This window comes from Akebia trifoliata, chromosome 12 (genome assembly GCF_017979445.1).
Source record: "Akebia trifoliata isolate Shusen 1 chromosome 12, ASM1797944v1, whole genome shotgun sequence".
NCBI lineage: Eukaryota > Viridiplantae > Streptophyta > Magnoliopsida > Ranunculales > Lardizabalaceae > Akebia > Akebia trifoliata.
Genome location: NC_141386.1, coordinates 5,185,030 through 5,207,580, shown reverse-complemented (window position 1 = coordinate 5,207,580; position 22,551 = coordinate 5,185,030). Strand labels below are relative to the sequence as shown.

The following is a 22,551-nucleotide window of genomic DNA, read 5'->3' as shown; positions in this document are numbered from 1 at the left end:
TACTATTTATAATAAGCCTAAAAATAGTAAAATCCTAATTACTTCTTAATTGAATTAAGAATCCTAAGTACATTAAAATTCTTTTTTGCCATAACTTCAAAATCATGATTATGGAATGAGCACTTGGGCCTTTTTTCATGTAGCTCTCAGAGTCTTCTTTCCAAAGCTTTTGAAATTATTGTATTTGAATCTATATGACAAAATTATGCCCAAATTATTATAGATTATGTATGTAGATCCTCCTATATAAAACAAATTATATATTTTTTTTCTAAAATACAAAAATATGATTTTGATAAACAAAATTATTTCATAATCAAAGTCTAAATGTACAAAAATAATTTTATCAATTTATAAAAATCAAATATTACATAATGGAATATGAATGAATTTTTTTGGGTGCAAGTAGACTAATTAAAATGTTCATTTAAAATTATTTTAATAAATAAAATTCGACTCGACCGTACTGAACCGAAGCGAACCATGGTCTGACTTGGTTTATTTTTATAAGAAAATTAACCGGGCCAATCCGAATCGTGAGTTATTGAATTTAAACCTGAGTCCATCCGCACCTGTGCGGTCTAGTACCAATCGCAGCCGTAGGTAATTGAAACTCACTCATCGGCACGTGTGCACGGCTGAGTTTTCCAAAGTACAAATTCTCCGGATCCAACTCTCCCATCTTTTAGATTCTGAGAAAGAGAGAACAAATCGACATGGCCATGGCGATTAGGGTTTCTCTCATTTTTCTCCTTCTCTTCGTCTCTGCAAACCCTAGCTTTGCTCTGTACGAAGATCAAGCAGGCCTCATGGATTGGTGCGTCTTCTCTCACTCTTCCTTCTCATCTTGTTTGATTTTATTGTTTCTTGTGTTTGATTTACTGAATTTGATTTGTTTCTAGTTCAATCGATCATTTTTAATCGCTGTTTCTGTGCAACTCTACTTCTTCATGATTCTCACTCTTTCCTTCTAGTTCGTTAATTTACAGAACTTTCTTAATTTGCTACTGATCTTGCAGATAATTTAGAGAAGATTTTTTTTTTCAAAATTTTCAGATAGTTTTCCTTTTTATAAGAATGAAATTCATCGTTGAATTTGCTTTGTAGGCATCATAAGTATATAGGAAAAGTAAAGCAAGCAGTTTTTCACACTCAAAAGGCGGGAAGAAAGCGTGTTGTGGTCTCAACAGACGAGAATGTGATTGCGTCTCTTGATCTCCGCAAGGGTGACATATGTATGTTTGTCTTTTCGTTCCAATTTCCGGGTGTTTCTTCTTAGTTAGTTTAATATGATTTGGTTTTGGTTTAGAAAATTTATAGTTTTTATTGGTTTATTTTGTTAATAGAAGTCGATATGACTTAATTTTCTTTTTGTTCACTTTTTCTCTTTTTTGGTTGATGCAGTTTGGAGACATGTCCTTGGGAACAATGACACAATTGATGCAATTGATATTGCTCTCGGAAAATGTAAATTTCTTTCCATAAATATATGTTATACCAATTTCCTTATATTTGCAAAAAAATTTATTTGGAACATTGGGCAGTCTATTGTTTTTGCGGGTACAGAACTAAAGTCTTTTTCTTCCATGGGCTGCCCTTGAATTGGTCTTGTAATTCGTGAAGGAGATAGAGAGAGTTAATGGGTGAATCGTGTGTTTCCTTAGCAATTTTTTTTTTTTGTTGATAGATAGAAGATTTTATTGATAGAAAGGCAAAAGAAAGGTGGAAAGCCACAAAGATACAAGAACAACAAACTATAGATCACTTGAGCATTGCATAAAAGATCCTATTTTAATAACAAATCATCAAAAAATACTCCTCGAAATTCCTAAAAAATCCCGCTCCGAGAAAATATAAGCCTTATAATGGACATAATGACCTCATGGATCTTTGTGGGAGTATTGTGACATAAAACATAAGATTAGAAGTAAAGATCACACGTATATCCTTTTGCATGTAAAGAAAAGAACTAATGCAAGCTACATATTTTATATAAGAATAGTGCCAATGCAAGCTACGTACAGTTCTCCCTCAAATTGGAACTGGTTGCTCATTGTTCAAGGTACTTTTGTGAGTTAGTTAAATTGTTTTTGCCGAGGGGGGTTTGCATGTAAAATTGTTAAAACTGACATTTCATTAGGGAAGGAACTAAAATTTATCTTTGTTGAACTCCTTTCCTATGACATGGGCTAGACTAATAGCTCAAATGGTTCACATATTGCTGTGTGTCTTTGAGGTTGTCGGTTCAAGTCCAGCTTACCCATAAAAAAACACCTTTCTTCTGACAGGATAGTGAACCAAAATCTACTTTATACGTTGATGAAAGACGAGATTGGAGGTGATATGAAGTGTTCTCTTGTCATCTTAAGCTAGCTATATAGGTTCTGAAAAACTTGAGTCCTTAATCTTCAATAATACCTAATTTATATCTACTTGTACATGGTAGTGGGTGAAGTGGCTTTGCCTTATATTCTGCTTCACTAATTTGTTGACTGTGTTATTTCTCTTGATTTTCTAGCTTCTGTTTTGTTTCCGATAAACAAAATATAAGTTGTTGACTTCCTGGCATTTGGAATTTTGGATAAACATCTCAAATAGCATCGTTATGTCCTATTACATCAAATTACCAGTTTCCTAATAGAAACCTTAATCCAAAATTGCATTTGCATATTTCAGGATTATGAAAACCTCAACATGTGTTGATTTTTAATAAATGTGCTTTCCAAGCGACTCTGCCCACTCATGAATGGATGTTAGTAGTATGATTACTCTCTATCACATCAGTGTCAGCGGCTGACGTTGACCTGCATTTAGTTATTAAAAGGGAATATAGAATTCTGGAAGGTTGGTTCCTTTCCTATGTACTCATTCAATGAATTTGAAAAGAACTTAAGGCTTAGTGGTCTTATATTTTTTGTATTTATGTTTTGGATGCCTTTTCCTTTCATTTTTATGATAGAAAAAAATAAAATACTGTACAGTGGTTGCTGTAGTTACCTACTATACTTTATTGCTGGAGTTTAGTGGAAAAATGATCAATTCTGATAGAGGATATCCTTGCTATGTTCCTGAGGAGCACTCTTTTTATTTCTTACATTGATGCTTTTCTTTCTTTCTATTATTATCCATTTAAGGCTGTGAGCATTTTCTACTTCAAAGTTATCATCGATTTAAGTTCAATTTGAGTAGTTTATTAAATGTCTGAATTGTTTCTTTACTTCTTTCAGATGTCATTACCCTTTCATCAGAGGGTAGCATTTTAAGAGCGTGGAACCTTCCTGATGGACAGATGATGTGGGAATCTTTCCTTCAGGGTTCAAATCCCTCAAAGTCTTTGTTATCTATACCGGTTAGTAAATGACATACTACAATGACTTAACTTGACCTTCTTTGTTGTTACTATTTTTTTGTTTTGCTCTCTCACTCTCACACACTGAGTTCTTTACTCAGTTTATGTAGACTCAAAGGTTCAAAACTGCATTTTGTCTCAGAATTTTTCGTCTGTCATTCCTTTATATGAACATTCTGAGACGAAGCATTCATGGAATGAAAGTTTCGGCGGAATGTTTCGAAAGGTTTTGGTCCTCCTTGCACTATTTTGTTTGTCTTGGAATATTTTGGTTGAAACAATCTGAGAAAAAAAAATGTTTTTTTTAAGCATTTGTTCTTTAGATTATTGAAATGCATAAAAGAAGCACTCTTAAAGACAAAAATTTGAATGAATTATTGATGTGGATAGATTTGTTGAAGAGTGGAAAATCTAGTTCAATCAAACATTTGTTAATGCTTTAGAAATGGGATGCTGATTGAAGAGTTCAACAGAAATGTGACTAGACTTGGATTATCACTAAAGATTCTTCCAACTTTTAAAAACAGTACCATAATCGAGTATGGTTGTAGTTTAAATTATTATTTTCTTGAAATTAGGTAATAGCACAGACCCAGGATCAAAACTCTGCCTTCACCTTCTTACCTATAAAAAAAAAGTATCAAGAAGACAAACTTAACATACTTCATTGGTATCAAACTTAGTATTTTCTCAGCATATCAAAGTCTATCGGGTCCATATTGATGTGAAAAGTGTGATACATTGAGTATGAATTGTTGAATTCCTTTTAGAATTTAATGCATTTATTTTTAACGATATTTATCACTAAAATACTGTTTTTGGTCAATGTTTTGAAATTTTATTTCAGATTTTTTTTGTTCCATTTCGATTTTCATTGACTGAAACATTCCCCCAGGATGAAATTTGAGCCTTGCATACACTGACCATTTTGTGTGGTTTTGTCTGATCTTTCTCGTTTATCTTTGTCGCACAGTTCTTTATTCAGTTCTCCAAATTTTTTCTACAACTTGACATTAAACAAAGCTGATATTTCATTTTATTACCCTTGCAGGTGAACTTTAAAATAGACAAGGATAGCATAATTCTTGTTTTTGGTAATGGTTGTCTCCATGCTGTTTCAAGCATAGATGGTGAGGTTATTTGGAGGAGGGAATTGGCTATCGAAAGGTTAGTTTAGTTCATATGTAACTAGTTAGATGTTATTCTTCAGTCCATCGATATCATGGCCTTTATATCTCTTATTTACCTATCTGTTTTCTACTATATTTGCAGCTCAGACATTCAGCAAGTTTTTCAGCCTCTTGACAGTGATATCATATATGCTGTAGGATTTGTTGGCTCATCGAAGTTTGTTAGATATCAAATTAATGCTAAAAATGGTGAGGTACTAAAGATAAGCAGTGCTGACTTTCATGGTGGATTTTCTGGGGATTTGTCCTTTGTTTCCCGTGAAACACTAGTGGCATTGGATGCAACCAGATCGATATTAGTGTCAATAAGCTTTCAGGGTGGAGAGATTAACTTGCATCAGACACACATTTCAGATATTGTAGATGATTTTTCTGGGGTGGCCAGTATATTGCCTTCAAAGCTTACGGACATGCTTTCTATAAAAGTTAATTCATTTATTGTGTTCGTAAGAGTGGTAGGTGGAGGCAAACTAGAGGTGGTAGAGAAAATTCATTATCCAGCTGTTGTTAGTGACTCACTTCCATTCTTGGAAGGCCAGCAAGCTTTTGCTTTAATTCAGCCTGGTGGAAGTAAGGTTCACCTCACTGTAAAGCTTGAAAATGACTGGAGTACTGATTTACTTGAGGAAAGCTATGAGATAGACCGTCAGAGGGGGCGTGTGCAGCAGATTTTCGTAAACAATTATGTTCGGACAAATAGGTCTCCTGGGTTTAGGGCTTTGGTTGTCATGGAAGATCATTCCCTATTGTTGCTGCAACAAGGTGAGATTGTTTGGAGTAGGGAGGATGGACTTGCTTCAATTATAGATATGACAACATCAGAACTTCCTGTAGAAAAGAAAGGAGTATCAGTTGCTAAAGGGGAGCATAACCTCCTTGAATGGCTCAAGGTATGATTCTCTCTTTCAGGAATGCCCTAGAAGTAGAACTAGTTCAGCACTTTAGAATTGATGTCACTCGCATGTAAAGAAACCGTTTCTATCTCCATGGGAAATCTGTTGCGCTTGGAGAGATGCTAGCAAATCAGCAGACTTTACATAATTATATCTACTTTCTGTAATCCCGATTGTCAAATTTCTTGTGATCTCTCTTAATTCATTGAAGATGACGCTAGTCGTTATAAATACTTTAGATTTACATTCATTTGTAAATTAATAGAATCTGTTGGGGCCTGCCTAACTCCTTTCCGATAAAAGGTATTACTACTTCCATCGAACAGACACAGAGTTTGATCCTGGCCTTTCATACATTCCTGAGGGTATGTCTGGTAAACATACTGTTACATACCCTCTTTCTACAAACATCTAAGATATCGATTATCTCTGTTTCCTTAGTGTACTTTCAAGTAATGATTTTAAAGAGAATTTGAATCTTGTTACTTACATTTGCTCCTTTTTTTTGGTTCGAGCTTTTTCTCTTATTTTCCTAATCATTGAAAATCATTTCTCAAGAAACTAGTTGCCTTACCTATTGTGGAAATAGCAGGGCATCGCTTCCGATGTGACAAGACCAGAAAACCTTTATATTTTTAAAAGAAATCTTTAACTGTTATTATTATCTTTAATGTATTATTTCAAATTGAAGATATGTATCTTTGATCAGTCCACTGCTGACACTATTTCATCACTATCATGTTATGTTATGAAAGGGACATATATTGAAACTCAAAGGAACTCTAATGCTTGCAAGCCCTGATGACATAGCGACTATGCAAGGAATGAGGCTAAAAAGCTCCGAGAGGAACAAAATGACGCGGGACCACAATGGTTTTCGAAAGCTGCTAATAGTACTCACTAGAGCGGGGAAGCTTTTTGCTTTGCACACTGGAGATGGACGCGTCGTGTGGTCCCATCTAATCCCTTCTCTTCGCAGATCAGATGCCTGTCAAAATCCAACTGGGCTGAATATATATCAGTGGCAGATTCCTCATCATCATGCAATGGACGAGAATCCATCTGTTCTTATAGTTGGTAGATGTGGACATAGTTCTGATGCATCGGGTGTACTCACTTTTGTTGATTCTTATACTGGGAAGGAGCTTAACTCTTTAAGTCTATCTCATTCCATTGCACAAGTTATTCCACTACCATTTACAGATTCAACAGAACAACGGCTCCATCTTCTTATAGATGCTAAGAAACATGCATATTTATATCCAAGAACTCCTGAGGCTCTCAATATCGTTCAACCTGAGCTCTCGAACTTGTACTGGTACTTGATTGAAGATGGCAAAGACATTATTAGAGGGTATGTATTACAGCACAACTGCATTCTTGAAGTAGCTGATGAATACTGCTTTAACTCCAAAGAGCTGTGGTCGGTTATATTCCCCTCAGAATCGGAGAAGATTATTACTGCAACAAGGAAGTCGAATGAGGTGCACATTAATTTCAATATAATCCTTGAAGTTCTTCCTGTTCTATTAGTAAGATTATGTAAGGTGGGCCTCTAAGAAGTAAGTCATCAGCCCTAAAAGTAGAAACACTTATTCTCAAAAGATTACAATTCTTGGGAATTACCTTCCACCCACAAAATAGATCACTTGTTAGTGTACATTAATTTTCCAATTCAAATATTTGAGTGAGGAAATGGGGAATTTCACATCAAGGATGCATTAGATCAGGATTGTGTCAAACCTTCCCGACTAAAATTTTCCTTCTGAAGTTCAATTTCATCAGTCATCAGCTTTATATGTGATGCATCTTAACCACATACCTCCTTTGACTTGAGATTAGTAATATAGTATACGTATTTTCATTCATGATCTTTCAACCCTTGGTTCTTCTATTATTTTTCTTATTGTAACATTGGAGGCTTGTTTGACATCCTTGTCTTTTTCATGCTGTGGTAATGTGAACTTGGAGGGAACTTCTCGCTGCATTGATCTTGTACATAGGTTATATCAATATAGACATATACTACGTTCTAAACACCATCCAAGAAGTACATGTTTTATACCTTTGTATCCTATCTTGGTAGCTATTTGTATCTATGAAATGCAGTTACCTAGAACTCAATGCACCTCTACGTTTATGGTTATGCCATATTATTGTATTAGATAAATATAGGCCTAATAAAATTAAAACATATGTAAGAACTACTATAGATATATGTGCGTATGCTGTACTTTATAATTGTTACATAGACTAATAAAAACCAAACGTAATAGTAAGTTAAGATTTTGTCATCGTATTGGTAAGTGTCTAACATGCATGCCCAACAAAAGGTTGTGTGCATGTGTGTTGTTTATTCAATAGAGTATTCTTGTTACACAGTTTTTATTTTTATTTTTATTTTTTATGAGGCTGTTCTTAATGCTTTGCATTGTATTATAAACTTTACAATCTTTTGTTGCGTATGTTTTTCCAGGTGGTTCATACTCAAGCCAAGGTAATAGGGGATCAAGATGTGTTGTATAAATATATATCGAAAAATCTGCTTTTTGTTGCCACTGTTGCACCTAAAGCGGCTGGTGAAATTGGTTCAGCTAGTCCTGAGGAATCCTGGTTGGTTGTATATCTTATCGATACTATAACTGGCCGTATATTGCACCGTGTGACTCACCTTGGATCGCAGGGTCCTGTCCATGCTGTAAGTGGTTTTAGTTTTCATCTCCATCTTCGTCTCCATGCCTTGTTATGAGTGAAGGAACTGATTTTACCTTTTTTTATGTGAAGGTCTTTAGTGAGAACTGGGTTGTCTACCACTACTTTGATCTTAGAGCACATAGATATGAGATGTCAGTCATTGAAATCTATGATCAGTCTCGGGCGGTAAACACCTTCGAAATTAATTATTCCACATTATTTTGCACTGCCTTGTGTTGTTCCTCTGGATTAATCTCATTTTTTCAAACTTATTACTGTCAACAGGATAACAAAGATGTTTGGAAGCTTATTCTTGGAAAACATAATCTTACTTCACCAATTTCTTCATATTCTAGACCAGAGGTTGTGGTTAAATCTCAGAGTTATTTTTTCACCCATTCTGTGAAGACAATGGCAGTGACATCAACAGCCAAAGGAATCACTTCTAAGCAACTTCTTATTGGCACCATTGGTGATCAGGTTAGTTTAAATTTTTAAGAAAATCAAGATTCCTGAATTCATCGTATTTTGACCTATTGCGGCCACGGAATTTTAAAACATTACATGTTTGCAGGTATTGGCACTCGATAAGCGGTTTCTGGATCCTCGTCGATCGATCAATCCCTCGCAATCAGAGAAAGAAGAGGGAATCTTACCTTTGACAGATTCATTGCCGATTATTCCTCAGGTGCATTACCTGCTTCTTTCTCTATTTATTATGGTTCTTGAGATTGTGTCTTGCTTTAGAAGCTTTGGGAAGATAGCTGATATTTTGTGGTAGATTGTTATGCAGTTATAAGAACAATTATTTGATCAAAAGATGAATTATTTATATAATATGGGTCAGGTTCGGTGGACAACATTGTAGACAAAGTTATATACAAGGTGTTGTCCTATGTGGGCTAAAAGTTTCGGAATGACCTGATTTTTTGTGAGGATGATCTTTATGGTGAGATCATCCTCACAAAAAATCAGCCCATTCTGAAATTTCTAACCCTAGTTTACAAGTTGAAGAATCGTGGACTGTCAATTTTCACCGTTAGTTTGTAAACCACTTTTCATGGTGAGATCATCCTCAAAAAATCAGCCCTTTCCGAAACTTTTTAGCCATATAAGACAACGTTTTTTTTATAAATAAAGAAGTTTTTATTAATGGGGGCGGTTGAGGAGACCTAAAACCCCAAAGGATAACAATAGAAAGAGGAAAAAGAAATAGAAAAGCAAATGCATCCAAATGACACCTCTTGGAGGTTGTTATGGACTACTACTAACGATTACAAACACAATCCCACCTCCCCACAAAGTCTTCAAAGTGAATCACTCTCACTTTAATAAACAACAAGCTCCAATGAAACAAAAGGCCTAGGATATCAATGTTCACATACTGAACTACACAAACATGATTCTCAAAGACCCTGTTGTTCCCTTCGCCCCATAGACTCCACCAAATTGCAAAAGATAGCAAAAATCGGAGTTTCCTCTTAAAGTCTTGGAAACTTGCTCCCTGGTGGGCCCAACAATCGAGCACATTCCATAGGGACTTAGGCATGCACCCCACCGAGCCCAATAAGTAAAGGAAATGAGACCAAACCTTATGAGCATACTCACAATGAAGGAGGATGTGATTCACCGATTCCCCATCCGACTTGCGAAGACTACAAAAGTTGGCCAAAATGATCCCCCTTTTCGTAAGGTTATTCAATGTTAACAATTTGCCTTGAACTCCCACCCAGACAAAGAAAGCAATCTTGGACGGAATTTTAGCTCCCCAAACCTCTCTACACGAAGATGTACCTAGCGGGTTTAGTATTTTGAAGTAGAAAGATTTGATCGAAAATATGCATCTCTTATCTAAACTCCAAACTCTCTCATCCTCGCCTACTAGGTTACCCGCCACCACTCCAAGCACACCCAAGAGACCTAGAACATCCTCGATCTCCCAATCATTGAGTGATCTTCTAAAACCCAAGTCCCAAGACATCCCAATTGAGGAGCGGTCCAAAAAATCTGCCACACCTCTCTTTTTTCAAAGAGATAAAGAACAATCCAGGGAACCACGCTTGGAGACTCACAGAATCGCATCAAACGTCCTCCCAGAAGCACATCGAGCTATCCCCAACCTTGAAGGATATGTTGATGTGAAATAGGGGTGAAATGCGTTAAATACCTTTCCAAACTCCACAGCCATAAGACGTACCCACCTTGCCACTCTCCCAACCGAGAGGTTTCTCACCAAATTTGACTATGATGACCTTTCTCCATAGACTATCCTTCTCAAACCTCCATAACCATTTCCCAAGGAACGCTTTATTCACCATCTTCAGGTTTTTGATCCCAAGACCCCCATTTTTCTTTGGCCGTCATATTCCACTCCATCTTACCAAATGAAACTTTCTCTTACCTTTCATATCATGCCATAGAAAATCCCTGAACAACTTTCTTAATTTGACCTCCACACTAGCGGGCATAGAAAAAATGAGACAAGAAGTGTGACGGAATGCTCAACAAGGTACTGTTAATCAACGTCAACTTAACCCCCTTTTGACAAATAGTGAGCTTTCCACGAAGACAACCTCCTACCAACTTTTTCCGTGACTGGGTCCCAAATCGCTTTGCAATTGTAAGAAGCCCCCAAGGGCAAACCCAAGTAAGACGTAGGGAGGACTTCCATTTTGCACCCCAAATTAGCTCCGAAATCGTCCAAATCCTCCACCTCTCCTACCACGAAAAATTTGCTTTTTCTAGAGTTTAACAGAATACTAGAAACGGCCTTGAAACACCCAAATTTGCTGCAAAGATGCATCCAAGAAAAACTCTGTCGTCCTCAAATTGAAGGAAAGGCACTAGAGGGCTATCTTCTGATGCTCTGAATCCCGCTAAATCTCCATTGTCCACTGCTTTAATGACCATCTTCCTGAAATGCTTCGGCCAAAATGACGAAAAGGAAGGGGAGACAAAGGGGCCCCATGTCTAAATCCCCTTGACCTCTTGAAGAACCCCATCGGGGATCCATTAACCAAGATGGAAAAGGACGGAATAAAAACACACTTCATCACCCACTTGATCGACAACTACCCAAAACCCATACGAGCCAACAAATACCTCAAACAGTTCCGACTAACGCCGTCATAAGCCTTTTCTAAATCCACCTTACACACTACCCCTGGAATCTGAGAACGTATCCTTGAGTCGATGCCTTCATTAGCTATCAACACACCATCCATAATCTGTTTTCCCATCACAAACGCCCCTTGAGCTTGACTGATAATACATCACCCCCATTAACCTTGTAGCAAATACTTTTGAGATAATCTTGTACATGGCACTAACAAGACTAATGGGTCTGAAATCCGACATATCCTCCACCCCTTCTTTAGGGATTAGAGCAATGAAGGTATTGTTAGCTCAAAAATCTAGAACCCCGTTAAGGTAAAATGCTGCCAAAATCGCCAACAAGTCTATCTTAATTACTTCCCAGCACGATTTGAAGAAACTCATTGAATAGCCATCTGGGCTGGGAGCTTTGTCTGGGCTCAACTCTTTGATGATATTGAACACCTCATCCTCCTCAAACGGTCTCTCCAACCATTATTTCTGCTCCTATGAGATGGTATCAAAATCCAGCCCATCTAACAGAAGCCTAGAAAAGTGATCTTCTGAATATAAGCTCTTATAAAATCCCACAATACCTTCTTTAACTTCGTCTTTCTCCATCCACTTTTTTTACCGAACGCTGTTCTATATATATACACACTAGTATGTGTCATGTGCAAGTACACGTGTATAACTAAAATTAGGATTTATGCATGATTAAAACTTTTTGCAATTACATACAAAAGTTTTTTTAAAATTTTCAAATAGGTAATCTAATTTTATATCACATCTTATCATTTAACATATTATAGGGCCCTTTATGTAAGTTAGAATAGTAACAAAGGCGATTTTGTAGATAACATAATAAAATGAGACTTTTGTAATTTTAGACAACTAACTAACGTGGTTATAGGTATGGTAGGATTGTAATAGTAATTGTTAGGGCTTTTTTGTAGTTTGAAATATTAATTAAGGGAAGATAACTTTATAAAAGGATATTTTTTTAATTTTAGAAAATTGACTGGCATGGTTATTGGGGTGGGGAGGTCATGTGATTGTAATTTTATTTGTTTTGATGACAATGACCTTGATAATGGTAAGGTTATATGTAAATGTGGGGGAATTTTTGGTGAAATTTGGTGTCAAACCACTTTATGTACCTTCTTTCGTAAAATATGAATTATAGAAACTTTGGGTTTATAGTAATTTACAACTAAAGACCTAAGTTAGGAAATTTGTGTTGAAAGCATGACAATTTTAGGTACATCGATAAAGAAATCGTGCTAGCTTGCTTTCCACTACACATATGAAAGAAAGCATGTTAAAAATTTGAGGAAAGATATAGAAATCGTATAAATTTTTAAACTATTAGAAAGAAGGAAGAACCCCCACGTGATTTTTATTGACTTAGGAAAGCGTATGAAAAGTACGTAAAGAGTTAATATGGTTGGGTATGAAGAAAGAAATGAGTCCAAGTGGATACATTTTCATTTTAAATGTATGATAGAATCGTTTACACTATGCATCGACTTTGAGTCTATATATATTTTTGGGATAGATAAGCGAGATTTATTCATAAGATTGTTAAGAAGACCAACAAGAAGAACACAAGGAAAGCAAGAAAGGAATTAAGAACAAGCAAAATATCACACACCCAATTCCAACGAGCTACAAAATCTTCAAAAAAAAACACCCTTGAACTCAACTAAGATCTTAGACCAAAAGAATAGGCAAGAAAGGACCGACATAATTGCCTTCAGAAATCTTACTCCTCTACCTTCAAAGCACCTACTATTCCGCTCCTTCCAGATAACCCATGAGATTGCAAATGGCAAAAGCTTCCACAACACCCTCTTCGCCCCCCAAAATGGTCTCCCCTACTCTTGCGTGCACTGAAATAATTCCAAAACAATTGAAGGAAGACACCCCTCCACGCTAAATCTCGCAAGGAAGGAGTTCCAAATCTGCCTTGAAAACACACAATGAAGAATAATGTGATAAATGGTTTCCCCATCGCGCAAGCAAAGTAATCAAGCATTCGGCCCAAAGACTCCTCTAATTATGAGTTGGTCCATAGTCAGATTCCTTCGTAACACAACACCCCAAATAAAGAAAACCACCTTCGTTGGAACTTTTTGACCCCACACCTCTTTCACCGAGAACCCCTCTTCTGGCTTCGACAATGATTGGTAGAAGGAAGATACTGAGAATATCCCTGACCAACTAGCACCCCAACTCCAACCATCCTCTACCTCCGCCGTATGCCTCATCCCTTCAGGACCACGAAGCAACAAAGCCACCCCTTCCATTTCCCAATCATTTATATTTCTTCTAAATCCCAAATCCCAGCCTCTAACTCCCCCCTCTTGGCTAAGAAAGGGCTTACCAGTAACCCTTTCTTAGTCGAAAGTAAGTACAGTTGAGGAAACCTCAACATAAGAGGGGTCTCTCCACACCAAATGTCTTCCCAAAATTGCACTCTATCCCCCCGATCCAAGAATATACTTGATTCTTGTACGGAATTCCAGAAGAACTTTCAGGATACCTTTGCGCACACCACAGCCAAATTGTGATCTCGAGTCTCTACTCTCCCAATCAAACGGCAACTCGCCTAATTTTGCAACCACCACCTTCCTCCATAAACTATTAATTTCCTCTCCTAACCGCCATCACCATTTCCCTAGCAAGGTTTGGTTCATTACCTTCAACCTTCTAATGTGTGTTTGCTCTAGTTGTGATGAAATGCATGCTCATATTCAAGAGTAGGTCTTTTGACTATATTATTCACAGATGATATCGAGTGGATTGATGGTACTAATAGAAGAAGTTTTTTGGGGTTTTGGTGGATAAGGTCTTAAATGAATGTACATGGAGACGGTTGTTTGGCAATTGTTGCACAAGTCAAAGGGGAAGAAAATGAAAGGGGTGTTCCATGAGAGAGAGAGAGAGAGAGAGAGAGAGAGAGAGAGAGAGGGGTTGGGGTTAGCGAGTGAGCCCCCTTCTTTTGCGCACTAAAATCATTTTTATAGGCCAAAAGATGTTAATGATTAAAATGCCTCTTTCTCACCCGATGACCCAAAATATGTGATGAACTCTTATGTGAAGGAAATAGAATGTGTGATCGCATGGATTGTGATAAACTCTTGACCTTCAAACCGACGCTCTCTTTGTCCCTCCACATTGACTGTGTTGTCTCCTCACTCATGGTTAGTCCATGTGGTATGGATGTGAATTGATTGTTTTGCACCATCTATAGTAGTCAATGCAACACTAGAACTTTGGAGTCCCAAGGGTTTTGGAATAATATGACCAAGATTGTTAGAAGTGTAAGGTGGGGCCTAAGCGGGGCTTAAATGACATAAAATATTGCAATTTTCTATATGTAGCAAAGGTGATGCAAAAAAAAATGAGAAAAAAATAATGGAAATATGTCATTATCAAGATAATACGAACTACCAAGCAAGCTGGTAAGTCAATACAACTAATGTATAAGCAAAATAAAAATCATGTAACTGCCAATATTCAAGCAATTCAATGCCTCCTCTCAAATGTCTTTTAATTTTAGACATGCGTATCCAAGTTTGAATGAATATTTGAGACACCCCTTATATTTGGAAATTGATTAAATACCTCCTTAGACCACGATTTCTTCGAAAAAACAATTACATAATATTATCATTTTAATCCTAGTTTTTGAAATTCCGTTTTAAGCAGGTAGGGTTTAGGCTCTTAGATGGTCGAGGTGGCCAAAGCGGGTACTAGGCACAGTTTTTTGACGACACTGAATATGACGAAGGCAGAATATGAAGTGCAACTTTTAGTAATGACAAATATAGAGAGGAAGGTTCAATTGAATTGATGGAGAGGAATGTCCCTAAGCTACTGTTTTTGTTACCTTGGTACTATTAAGGATCGAGAGATTGAAAATGATGTTGTCTATAGAATGAGAGCTAGATGATTAAAGTTGGGGTGTGCTTCTAGAGTGCTATCTGGCAAACTCATCCCAATCAAATTAAGAGGAAAATTTTATAATAGTGTAAGACATCAATAAACTTTACTATGTTTCATATGGAGCTAAATGTTAGGCAATCAAGGAAGGACATGTTCATGGATTGAGTGTAGCAAAGACGAGGATGCTGAGATGGATGAGTACAAAGACTAAGATAAAATTAGAATCGATCGCATTCATGAAAAAGTAGGATTAACCCTAATAAGTAATATGCCAAGGGAAAGTCTATTGTGGTTTTACCTTCAAAAAGAAAAACCAAGGGTCTATTGTGGTTTGTTCATGTGCACCAAAGACCAATAGTAGCCCCAATTAGAAGGAACTTGGAAATGGAAGGTTCTAATTGATCGAAATGAAGACTAAAATGATATGGATGGAGGTAGATAGATTGGATATGAACACACTTGAATTGACAAGAAACATGGCTTTAGCTTTAGCCAAAATTGAATGGAGGAGGATTTGTTTAGTTGACTCCAAACATTTGGCATCAGGATTTAGATTATGACGGTGCTTCCTGTGAACTCAAAAAGACATTTTGGAGATTGAGGACACAAGTTTTGAAAAGAAGAGCAATCTATATGATAGTTTAGAAGAGAGAGAAGATGTCTACAATATGGCTCAAATTAGAGAAAAGAAATTTTGATATTGCTAGATACATTAACGATGAAGACGAGATGATTTTGGTAAAAATAAAAAAAGATAGAAGTATGGCATGCTTGTATCCAAAAATGACTAAATGAAGAACATATATATATATATATATATATATGAGGCATTCGTAGGACATCAAAAAGCAAAGCAAAAGACAAAGTAAGAGATTCGTTGGATCTGGACAGATTAAACGGCCAAGATGTTTTTTTAACTGAAACGTTGCTTTACAGGTGTAAGGCAAAATCAGATTTGTTAAAAGCATGATATTTGCAAACACTTCCTTAGAAAATCAGATAATGCTTTTACAAAATCAGTGTATGCTTGTAAAACATAAATCGATTGTTTGCAAATACCTCTCTCTTTGTAGTTTGTATTATACTCTCAAAATTTTTACAATTTCTTTATGCAAATTTTATGTGGAAAAGTTTTAAAAATACTCGATAGTTGTTTAAGGGAATTAAAAAGATGAACTTACTTATACAAGCTTTTGGGGAGAACAATGGTGGATGCAAGTAGAGTAAATCCTATGGGGAAAGAAGCAATAAAGCTTTAAGAACTTTCTGGGTAATTTTAAGGGCTTTTAAGTAGTATAAGGTGTTGCAGGTGGAGTTAACCCATTGCATTTCCTTGTACAATCCCTTCCTTTTTAAAGACATTAAATATGCAGCATTATTGAAGACCAAAAATTAAAAAAAAAAAAAACAGAACCAGTTCAAATCAAGCTACATAATAGCTGAATTTCACAACTCTTGTTTTTTCTACTTGTAACTTGAGTTGTGTCACCCTATGCTTGCCAAATACACAAGTATTGGAGCCAAATTTCAATTGTTAGTCATAGGAATTGTGGTTTGATTATATGTAGCTTGAAGGTATATCTCAAAATAAAGAGTCATGATATGAGTAGTTCTTGCACCGACCAAACTGACGGCACCATATGTAGCGTATCTAGTGGACTTTGTATCTGGATTGAAAGCCACACTAGATACCTGACCAAAAAAACCAATCTCTTGCTGCTTCTCATACCCCTTATTTGCATCATAGACGTGGACAAAATTAGTAGGCTCTACCATTATCTTTAATTGCCCATCAGAGATGAAGTGGATTGACCAAATAGCTCCAAGGTTTTTGTTGAGGATATCAACAAATTTGGAGAGGTTCTGAACATCCCAAATGTGGCAGGTCTTGTCCTGGTTTCCAGTGGCGAATGCACGACTATCGGGGTGCACCATGTAGATGCAAATGAAAAATCAAAGTGTCCACAAACAGGTGTGACTGTCTGCAATGCCGAAAGCTCCAAAATCATACATTGGTTTTGTAAAATCAATTGATATATGTAAGCAAATCGATTTTGCAAGCAATCTCTTAGAGAGAGAGAGAGGGAGGTATTTGCAAGCAATCGATTTATATTTTAAAAGTATACGTTGCTTTTGTAAAAGCATTTTCTAATTTTGTAGGTAGGTATTTGCAAATATCACATTTTAAACAAATCTGATTTTTCTTTACAGAGTTGTAAAACAATATTTCAACTAGAAAAACATCTTAGCCGCCTAATCTATCCAGATCCAACGGACCTCTTGTTTTGTCTTTTACTTTGTTTTTGGATATGTCCCTCGAATGCCCCCCATATATATATATTTGAGGGACTAGGGAGATATATATATATATATATATATATATATATATATATATATATATATATATATATATGTTTGAGGCTTAGGGACTAGGAAGAGATGCATGGGGGATGAGAGAGCACACATATTCCCGTAAAATTAGGGTCCAAATCAACTTTGGAAAATATGAAGGCTTTAGAATCAAATGGTGTTCAAATAGATGTTTGGAAATCCATAAAATATTGGATTATCTTGGCTAGTTACATTGTTGAGTAATGTTTTGAAGACAAAAGACACCTAATTAATGGACAGAAAATACCGTCTTACCTATATGTAAGAACAAAGGAGATTTATAAAGTTGCACGAACTTTCATGGCTTTGTACGTATGAGTCATGCTATAGAAGTATGAGAAAGCAAGATGGAACTAAGAGCAAAGGAAAAAACAAAGATATCAAAGAACCAATTTGGATTTATGCCAAGGAGGTCAATGATGTAGAAGATTGTAGAATAGGGCAAGAATCTCAACATGGTTTTTATTGACTTGGAGAAGGCACGAAACGACTAACAAACTAGCTAGTAGTTAGTTTGTTGTGAATTGGAAAGAAATTGGTCCCAAGTGGGATATATTGACATAACTAAGAATATGTATGAGAAAGCTATGACTAGTGCAGGAACAAATGTTAGGAGATTAAGGAATTCTCGATTTTTTAGTTGTTTAGAAAGGGCTTGACTTTGAGTCCTTATATGTTTGCTCTTGTTATTGATGAAGGACTACTCATAATTAAGAGTAGGTTCTTTGGTGTATGATATTTGCAGATGATGTAGTATTAGTTGATGAGTCTAGATCGAGAGTTGATGTGGAGTCCAAGAGCCTTAGAATAGACCAAAATAGAGTTGAGCGCAAATTTAGTAATGATAGACAGAGAGGAAGAACTTGTGAACATTGATGGCTATGAAATACAAAGCAACCATTGTTGTTTCGTTGGTTCTATCATTCATGATAATGGAAGGATTGAGGAAGAAGATGTCAAAAGAGTTTAGGGTTGGAGGAGTGCTGGTTACTGATGCATCCCAATACAAATAAAAGGGAAATTGTAAATGACAGAAATAAGGCATGATAGATATGCTTTGTGAGTTGAACGTTGGGCGATTATGAAATGATATATTTGTAGTAGTGTTGAAGAATGTGACATGGATGAGTGGAAAGACTAAAAGATAAAATTAGAATGATAGCAGCCATGGAAATGTAGGATCCCCAATAGGTGATAAGGTAAGGGAAGGTCGATTGAGATGGTTTAGTCATGTGCAATGAAGAGACTGATAACAATCCACAATTAGAAGTAACATGCAAGTTAAGGTTCTATTGGAGCGACAGAAAGACCAAGAAGGACGTTGATTGTGGAAGTGAGAGCAAATATGAACACACTTGAATTAACAAAATACGGGTTTACAGTTAATTGAATGGAGGAATGAGGTTTGTTCAGCCTACCTGTAATTTTGGGTCAAGGCTTTGATGATGATGAATGATGATATATAATATTACTCAGGTTCAAACTAGATCTAAGATAGAAGAAGCTCTTGTATAGAACTCTGGCCTCCCTATACCTCTCACAATTGCTTTTCAAAATATCATCCTACTATAGTTAACTATGGCAATCCGAGAAGGGAAACCATCTGATACTCAAATTAGAAACTAAATTAGACTAAAATTGTAAACTAACTAGAAACTTGTCGTTGACTCATTATTAAGGTTTAATGGTAAGGTGATTGTTACTGTTATTTTGCTAGACACTAATATTTTAATGGAATTTACCAGTAACGATATTGGACTGTTGGCATTGTAACAGCTGTTATATCCTTTAAATTAAATCCACAGTAATGTCCATCAACTCTTACCTTGTCCGTTAGTTGGTCTTACCTTTGCTCAAATCATGTAGGAATTGTATATCTTTTGGTGTCTGTCAGAATGGTACACTATTGAATTTGATTTCTTTCGTTGTCAGAAATAAGACATCCCAATTATTTTTGACACAAAATTCTGGCCCTAAATGAAATAATGAGATTGGTCTGCATCACATAGATTAGTTTATACTGATACCTAATACATTTTGTTATTTTTTTTTTTTGCAGTCTTATGTGACACACTCACTTCAGGTGGGTGGGCTTCGAGGCATAGTCACAGTTCCTGCTAAGCTGGAATCCACCAGTCTTGTCTTTGCATATGGAGTGGATCTCTTTTTTACTAGGGTTGCACCCTCAAGAACATATGACTCACTCACAGAGGATTTCAGCTATGCTCTGCTCCTCATCACAATTGTTGCTCTCATTGCGGCAATCTTTGTAACATGGGTCTTGTCTGAGAAGAAGGAATTGAGAGACAAATGGAGGTGAGTCCCAACTTTCATTTAGACTCTTTTAACTCCACCGACTTCCAATTTTTTCTCCTACTGTTCTTAGATTACGACAACCACTTCCGAACTTGTAATATTACTTTTCCTTATTTTGGTAGCAAGCCCTAATTTTTGTTCGTGTTTGGATTTATTGTATTGAAAGTCAATTTGCATAATTTGTAAAACTGAATGTTTGAGAAAAAAGAGCTTACAATCATGGTTTCAAAACTCGGTTTGACGTCTCATCACTTTCATGGATGAGACCGAGTTGTCTTGGACGAGTCAACTCATCTCAGACAAGATAAGACATTTAATTCAGTTTATAATTCATAATATTTATATGAAAATAATTATAATTTTTATTATTATAGAAATTAAGGTAGATTAGAAGATGTTTAGAAATAAAATCATAGTTTATTTATATAATAAGTATTTAAAATTTTAAAAATTAATTATTTTACATAAAAGATACAAAATCCCGGTTGACTTGGATGAGATTTTCAAAATATCATCGAGTCATCTCGTTTCTCCAGTGAGATTTTGCACTTGTGATATGTCTTGTATACATCCTGTTCATGGACGATACTGAGATGGCTCGGGCTGAGTCATCTCGGTTTCGGATGAGATTTAAAACCATGCTCACAATAGCTTCCATGTGGATTTCATTTAGAAAAGAAGTGTTGCACTTAAGTCAAGTCCCATCATGTTTTCCAACACCAATCACTTGCATTGATGTAGAAAGCCAATATCTGTGAGTTGCTTTGTAACTCAATTCCTTTTAGTGTATTATGACTTTGTTATGGTCTTGTCATGCATAGTTTGATACTCATGAATTATTGGCCATTTCAGAGAATTTGACACTTTATATAGCTGAACTCCACTAAGAAGATTCTCACATGGAGCTGCTAATAATAGAAGAATGATTTTCCCTAGGTAGGGGAAACTACTAGAGTGGGTCCTTGACATGTATTTGTTCTTGAGGTTCCATCAAAATTTAGTTTCTATTCTCATATTTCAGAGAAATTGCTCCTTCCCCTCATACATCTGATTCTAGTACTCGTAGCTTATAGCAGTGTGAGGTGCTTTAAGAATAGAATTAGGTGCCTATTAGGATCTATCTGAGAAAATGTAGGAGTTGTTGCTTCTATAGTCGACGATTTAGGAAAGTCGATTGAGATGTTTTGAATTAATTGAAGGAACAAGAATTGATCCGCCTTTGACGTTGATTCAACCACGTGGCTAGGATGGGTAGAACCTTTAGACCAAGGAATTTGACAGTTACCCAACAAAAACATGCTTACTTTGACTAAGTGGCTTCTTTTAGGATCCTTCGATGCATTTAAAATAATGGTCGTCTCATTGGAAATTTATTTGATTCTGTCGGTTTGAACTTAGGGTTGTCAATCGGTCGGACCTGGGTTAATCTGTGATCAACTGATAGGAAACAGACTAAACTCAAAATTTATCTGATAATAATTGGGTTAGACCCTAGTTGGATCATTATTATGTGATCCAAATCTGGCCAACAATTGGATTGGGCCGGATAATATCAAATAAGTTATATACAAAATATTAATAAAAAAATAAAAATATGTAATATAATTTAAATGCTTTCTCACATTTTATCCGTATCAGGTTCTATCGGATTAGGACTTGTTTGATCCAGAACCAATCCGATATGTTATCAAATTAGATCCTTATTGGAATCCAAATTGTGATTCTAGATCAAAAGTTATTGGATTAAAACGGATTGGATCCGACCCGACCCATTGATAGCAGTGGTTTGACTAATAGGTACTGTACCCAGTGCTTCAACCACCACCTGTCCTCCCCCACTTGGTGGCCGGTGGGAGGTGGGCCCTCCTTTGATAGGCTTCGTACATGTGAGTGCTGTACGAGACTCCAAACTTTTTTTTTACTTTTACAAGAGCCATCATGTTTGTCAGATAAACTCAAGCCCATGTCCTCTTTATTGCGGCCCGTTTGTAATGATAGTTCGAATCTAAGGTTTGGGCCACAAATTATTCTCGGTATCATTGGGGACCCACCAATGGTATAAACTAGGACTGCCAACGGATCGGATCATATACCTGATACTGATCCAAATAATAGGTTCCAGATTAATGATTTGGGTTTGGTTCAGTACATGATCCAACAATGGTCTTATTTGACAGTTTATTGAATCGATATTGGATTTTAATCATATATCTTGATATAATACGGACTTGATAAGAATAATATGAGACTTTTTTCAAATCATACCATGGTTTCAAAACTCGTCCGAGACCGAGACGTATCAACCGAATTGTCTCGGTATTAGGCATGGACTACACGGACTGACGGACAAGATTTAAAACCGTAAGTTCATTTTTCTCATTGTTGAATGAGATGTCTCAAACGTATCGGATATCTGGCATGGACGAGACGTGAAACTGAGTTTTAAAACCATGAATCATACTGGATTGGATTATGTTCGATACAAAAGAATTGATTTTTTTATTATTATTTGTATCAGATCATATCAAATCTTGAACTCTAAATTTAATAACTTGGCTCGAGTAGGGTCTTGATCTAATAAAGTTGTCATCGTTACGATACAATTCAAGCCCAATCCACTAATAGACTAAGTAAAAACGTTCTGAGCTGGGATGCCATTAATCTCCCAAATTCA

General features: G+C 36.2%; 1 protein-coding gene across 1 annotated transcript; it reads left to right on the top strand.

The window, feature by feature from the left end:
• Positions 1-658: 658 nt before the first annotated feature.
• Positions 659-20,108, top strand: LOC147388755 (uncharacterized). The gene is made up of 12 exons (XM_086417617.1): positions 659-817; positions 1,108-1,235; positions 1,405-1,467; positions 3,228-3,349; positions 4,401-4,516; positions 4,622-5,429; positions 6,188-6,916; positions 7,909-8,130; positions 8,217-8,312; positions 8,412-8,606; positions 8,701-8,814; positions 19,621-20,108. The coding sequence occupies exons 1-12, from the start codon at positions 717-719 to the stop codon at positions 19,879-19,881; spliced, it is 2,955 nt and encodes a 984-aa protein (XP_086273743.1). The 5' UTR covers positions 659-716; the 3' UTR covers positions 19,882-20,108.
• Positions 20,109-22,551: the final 2,443 nt, after the last annotated feature.

Coding starts and splice junctions, on each gene's coding strand:
- LOC147388755 (XM_086417617.1), top strand. CDS start 717: ATGGCCATGGCGATTAGGGTTTCTCTCATTTTTCTCCTTCTCTTCGTC. Junction 5,430..6,187: donor ACCTCCTTGAATGGCTCAAG/GTATGATTCTCT, acceptor ATGTTATGAAAG/GGACATATATTGAAACTCAA. Junction 8,131..8,216: donor CGCAGGGTCCTGTCCATGCT/GTAAGTGGTTTT, acceptor TTTTATGTGAAG/GTCTTTAGTGAGAACTGGGT.